Here is a 6,188-nt window from a genome sequence, read left to right on the forward strand (position 1 = left end):
ACAGTGGTTAAGTTCATGTGCTCTGTTTCAGCAGCCTTGGGTTTGCAGGTTTGGATCCCTGGCATGGACCTGGCACCACGCGTCAAGCCATGCTGTGGCGGCATCCCACATAAAACAGAGGAAGACTGGCACAGATGTTAGCTCAGGGTCAATCTTTCTCACAGGAAAACAGCTCCAAAAAACTGTCAGCCAAAACAGTCTCCACACAGAAGGTCAAGTGTGATGGGCACAGTGGGGAGAAAAACATTTGGGACTAAGATAGAAGCTTTTCTAAGGTATGCTAGACAAAAGCACCTTTTAAAAAAAGTTCCATTCCTAATGAGCAAAAAGGGCTTGAAAACAGAGCCTTTGTTCATTTCCTTGAAAACAAATCATAAAGTCCTCAAGGACACCAAACTCAGACTAATTTTCTCGAAGCCAGTCAAGATAAAATTTAATATTTTTCAAGCAACAAACCAGCATATGTACTAATATGAAATTTCCCTAAGATTTTTTGTCCGTACACACATCCCTAAGATCTGAAAGATACTCATACTTACACTAACCTCAATTATTTAAAATCTGAACATATGTATTAGTCTTCTAGATTGTTACAAATTCTATTGTGTATGTGCTGGCCAGCTGCCCTATTCTGATTTTCAGAAAAAGTATGCTAACTTGAGCCTTTCATTTATAAAAATGCAGTTTTCTTCCAAGTTAAGCCTGTGATAACCACCCAGAAGTCTCTAGCAGAATCTAGTGCTTAAAACCATTACTTGGGTTGTTCTCTTACAGCTATTCAACTTCATGATCACAAAAGCACATAATTGATCGTGCTGGCAGACAGATCTCTGCCAGCTCCACTCACTACCCCAATACTTCTTCGTAGCCTCATTCTGTCCACTGCAGGACAAAGGCTTCACCATGGAGCTGACCAACAGCTTCGCTGTGTTATTTCCAGGGCTTGTTTCCTTACAACTTTTTATTGCTCTAAACTGCATGGTTAACAAACAAAAGGCTTTTGTAGACTGGTGTCCAAAAAACCCATGAGACCAAATTTATTTCCCTAGTAACCCGTACAGTGCTGGTTTCTTACTATAAAAGTAAAGAGTTATTTTTTTCTTCCAAGACAATTTTCTCACCAATACTGTCAACACTGTATCAATGGACATTTGAACAGTGAAATGACTCATCACTTTACTTTAAAAATAGTGTCTCTCTCTGCCAACTCATCGGTTTTTAAAAAACTCCATCCTTAAGCCACTACAATTTGACACATTATGGATGACTAACCTTTGAACCTCCCAAACCAGCAGTTTGGCTATGCACTTGCAAAAAAAAAAAAAAAAGCCAAAAAAACTCAGAATGTAAACTTTTTTGTGGGGAAAACACACACAAATACTAATGTTCAGCAACCTGTCCAATGTTGAATAGATTTTGATCGTAAACTCTCCAGCTCCAATGACTGAACTCTAAGGGTAAGGATTAGTAAACAGAAATCTTCTTTTTAAACAGTTAAGTCAGCTGCATTGTCCAAGCAAGTTTTGCTATTCATCTCCATGCAAAAACCGAAAACTGACCCAATGGCCTCTCTCCATATACATTTCAAATAAATCCTCTCTGGTTAGATGAGAGAATTTCTTTTTATTATCTTAGATGTCAGCATGATACCACATTTCAAAACTTGCTATAAAATAAGGTTGCCTGGCCTTGGCATACCATCCCTAGCATGGGGAGACAGATGTGGACTGAAGAGAGTTGCTGAAGGAAATAAAGCTGTCCCAGGCGTTGGTCAGGTCACGGAGCTTTGACAGGGACAACTGTGTACGCAGCAATCTACTACGTGGCGCGGTAGGAGAGCAACTGCTTTACATTCATTATTCCTCTGTAATTCACTGAGTCAGACCTTTCTGCATCATAAGCATTTACAACATCGTAACTCCAGAGGCAGGGCTTTGGCAAAGGTTAAAAATAAAGACCAGAATAAGCGTTTTTAATTTTAAAGAATTTTAATACAAACTTAATATAAACTATTTCAGTCCCTCTTAACATGTAAGACACTGACTCAAAATACTTTTATACCGTTTTTTCAAGTATTGCACAATATAGGTACAAAATTAATATTTACGATTACATTTTCTTCCATAATATATAGCAAAAATCTTTAAACCTTTAACAGAAAATACATTTTTTTTGAAAAAGCAAATATTCGTACATTTTAATTCCACCACTAAAGGAATATCCTGTACACAATTTTTAGAATAGTTGATGTCTTTAAGATGGATATTTTACAATTTCAGTAAAAAAAATACAACATGAAGCTGCTGCTGTCACAGATCACTGTAGTAAAAAGATATAAATGCAATACCATGTCGTAGAAACAATATATATATATCCTCTGATATTTTACAAACTTTGTACTAAATTAAATTATACAATTAGAAAAGACCAATAAACCCACTTATTAGTGCCAATTTTTTATAAAAAAAAAATCAGCCATGTCTTTGCTATATCTTAAATACTGTAAGAGGCCATATCTGAGAGTATACTTTAAAATATACAGTCAGTATAAAATAACTTTGTGCTTGGTTGGCAAATGAAAAATGATGCATGTTTTATTTTTGTAACCAAGCTTGAATGTATCCTTACTATAAGCTTAAAAAAAAAAAAAAAAAATCTCAAGGAGGTGAAAAAAAAATCCCCCTTGGGCCCGAGCATTTTAACTTGTACGAGACATTTTTTTCTTTTTTTAGTTAGCCATGACAGGCTGGAATTGCTGGTTAGAATACTGCATGTTATTCAAGCTAAAATTCAAGCCATCTACAAAAGACTTCTCGTTGAGGCCTCCATAGGCCGCAAACACATCAAAGGCATTACTGTACTGGAGAGGGCTGAGGTTAAGGGGGCTGTCACCTGGGAACATTCCATTGGTACCGCTACCTTGACCCTGCATATTAGGAAAAATAAATTCCTTGGCATTAGGAGAAAGAGCAGAGGTTTTCTGCTGTTGCTGCTGCTGCTGTGGTGGTGGTGGTGGCGGCGGTGGCTGGGATGGCTGCTGCTGTTGTGGCTGCTGCTGGCTCCCCAGGCCAAGCCCGTACAGAGAGTGCATTGAGGACGAGATGGCTTTCTGCTTCAAGAGGTCATTCACATTCAAGCCGAGGTTGATAGGAGAAGTACGAGCAACCTTGTTGCTGCGGCCACTATTCTTCATTTTGGTAGAGCCGAACTTGGTGGCAGCAAAAGTGGCAGTGGTAAAGGTTAAAGGCTGAGTGGACCGGGGCATGAAAGTAGGGCTTACAGCAGCAGAGTGACCAAAGGGAGGTGATGGAGAGCTGGACACTGAGGAGGCTGGGTCACTTATGGGCATAAAAACCTGGGCCTCTGGGTTAAAGCTGTTTTTGATCTCCTTATCCAACTCACATCCATTTTCATTATTATCATCCACATAAAGCACCTTCACTGGTCCCTTTTCACCAATCTGGTAGGAAACCTCAAACGGGTCGATCCAAACACTAAGATCCTGCGGCAGATTGCCACGAACATCATCAATGTCCAAACCACTCTCTTTGGATGCTTGTTCAATCACTGGGTCCACTTTCTCCCCTATGTGGATACATCTAAACCCTGATCCTTTGTATGGCTTTTCAGGATACCAGTGCCCTTCATATTTCTTCTTAAGAAGTCTTTCAAGCTCTTCACCAAAAATGTTGACACGTCTCCTGGGAAGCTTATTGTACAAATATGAAATAATAAAATTTAGTGCTACTTGGATTTCAAGCTGCATAGCTGCTATGCCACAAAGTTAATTTGTGTTTCAATTCCCCAACACAAAAAAAAGAGTGTTCAGTTTGTGGCAGAGAAACAAATTTTCATTCAAAGTGCTGGTATTAGTAGATTATCTTCACCTTGAGTGATCTTGTTCCTTAAAGAAGAACAAACAAACAAAAGCAAACACATCCAAGTAAGATAAATGTTAAGTCCCGCAACCTTTTTCTACCCCCCCGAGTAATTGAACTTTTGAAAAAGTCCAACAAGCTAGAAAGTCTGAAAAATATAATCAGCACAAAATAAGGGAACATACGATAGAAAACTGTTTATTGAAGTTCAAAATCTCATGGGAAAACTTAGGATTTAGAGTTAAAACAGTATTTTTGTCACCCTATTATTTGCTTTCTGTTTCTGAATAGAGTTCTCTAAGAGGAAAAATATCTCTAGAATATGTAGTGTATGCCTTCTTTGTCTTCCCTCAATTCTCACAGGAACATTTACTGGAAACTATATTCAGCATACCCATCCACCCACCTCCACACATATACATGCCAGTTTTAGAAGTTGGTCATGTTCGTATTCACCGGTTTAGAAGTGAATTCTATATTTCAGTTCATTTTGGATATATACTGCTTCAATCTGCTTTACCATTAAACACTTAGAAATCTGAGAAGAAAATTATTTTAATTTCCAAAGTCGATGATGCTAAAATTAAAGGTACTAAATGACTTGCCATCCTAGTGAACGATAATTATGAACCAAATTATCCTACACAGTCGCGGTCTTCAATATACGAAGGGCATACAATGTAATAAGCGAGCTTCTCTGTGCTTTTTCTTTTCAACGTGTATTTTTCGAAATCTGAAAATACCTCTTCGGCAGTAAGGACAACAAAAGAAACAATCAATTTCAAAACTCTATTGATTATTCTGCTTAAGGGGCAGGGTTCTGAGTTTTATTCTGATTTTCAAAACCACCTCCCTCCGTCACGATAAGAGAACAGCCAGAGAGGCATGGACGATAAGCTCGACCTTTAAACGTTTGCTGGATCAGCACTGGGTGGGGATAAGAAAAGATCAAGGGCAAACAGAAGATATTTGCAAAGGGGATCTCTTTGTACCCTGAGATTGATTTAAAAGGACATTTGAAAATCAAGTTGGTATGAATCCGTCTGTTCCATTTTCCATATTCGTGGTGACAAAGGGGGAGAAAAAAAATCCCTTGGCAGCCCCCAAACTACAAACACTTTCCAAGCCAACAGCCCGAGCGCCGGCAAAGGCAGCTGCTGATTAAGCCAAATTGCTTGGAGGTGCAGCGGAGCGAAATCCAGGCTCGGCGGAAGGCAGTTTAAAGCAACGCCTTAAGACAGGAGTGGGAAGAATTACATAAACAGCCAGTTGGAGCTCATTAGATTTCTGCTCACAGCTCTCGGAGCGCCAGCGCTACAGCGGCCCCGGCAAGAGGAGGGGGGCGGCGGGGGGGAGGAGGCGGCAGCGGCGGCCACGAGCAATGCAAGAGCAAGCCCCCCGGGCCGGGCACCGCAGGTCGGGGCGCCGGCCGCCCCGGGCCCCGCTCCCCTCCCCCCGCCGTAACCCGACCCGCCGCTCCCGCCCCCCGCCCGCGGCTCCTGGGACCCGGCCAGAGCCCGAGGAGCACCGGTTCCCCGGCACCATTGTCGGCCCCGCGCACCCCAGCGATCCCCTCGAGCTCGCCGCTCCTCCCGGGCGCCCCAACCCCCGATGCCCGTCGGCTCGGCCCGGGCCGCCCTTCTCCGGTCACGCGCCCCGGCCCGGGCCGAGCCGCCGCGCCGGCCCGCCCCGCCTCCGGCTCCCGGGCGGCCCCCGGCGCCGCTCCCCTCCGCGCCCCAGCCGCCGCCCCGAGGAGCCCCGGAGGAGCGCGGAGGGCGCGGGGCTCGCCGCCGCTGCAGCCCCTCCTCCTCCGGACCGCGCCCGCCCGCCGCCCCTCGATACTTACGGGCTGCTTCGGGGCTGCGTCCGCCACAGACCCGGCCGCTGGGCGGGGGCGAGGGGGCGGCAGGGCGGGGGCACGAGAGTCGGCAGCGGCGAGCGGGCCGAGTGCGCGACGCGGCCGGGCGGGGCCGTGGAGGACGGGGCCTCGGCCCTTCTGGCTCGGGGTGGCGGGGACGGGGGCAGGCGAGCGCGCTCACTTCTCCACACAGCCCGGAGCCCGGCCCAGCGTCCCCGTAAAGTGCCCACACCGCGCCGGGCCAGAGCTTCGCTCCTTCTGCCGCGGCGCGCGCCCCGCCTCTCCTTTTATAGCCTCCTCCCCGCCCGTCGGGGTGCGCGCGCGCCCGCCCCGCGTCACACAGCTGCGGGTGGCGTAACCATTCCCCTCCCGCCCAGCCCGCGCCCGGCCCTCGCCGGCCGGCTCCGCCCCTGCCCTGCCCCCCGACGCCATTGGCCGAGTCCCGCCTGCCC

General features: G+C 45.8%; 1 protein-coding gene across 1 annotated transcript; it reads right to left on the bottom strand.

The window, feature by feature from the left end:
- Positions 1-1,969: 1,969 nt before the first annotated feature.
- Positions 1,970-6,087, bottom strand: TOB1 (transducer of ERBB2, 1). The gene is made up of 2 exons (XM_070562240.1): positions 5,725-6,087; positions 1,970-3,904 (listed from the first exon to the last, which is right to left on the bottom strand). Exon 2 carries the CDS (start codon positions 3,764-3,766, stop codon positions 2,729-2,731), a length of 1,038 nt encoding a protein of 345 aa, XP_070418341.1. The 5' UTR covers positions 3,767-3,904; positions 5,725-6,087; the 3' UTR covers positions 1,970-2,728.
- Positions 6,088-6,188: the final 101 nt, after the last annotated feature.

This window comes from Equus przewalskii, chromosome 10, assembly GCF_037783145.1.
Source record: "Equus przewalskii isolate Varuska chromosome 10, EquPr2, whole genome shotgun sequence".
Taxonomy (NCBI): Eukaryota; Metazoa; Chordata; class Mammalia; order Perissodactyla; family Equidae; genus Equus; species Equus przewalskii.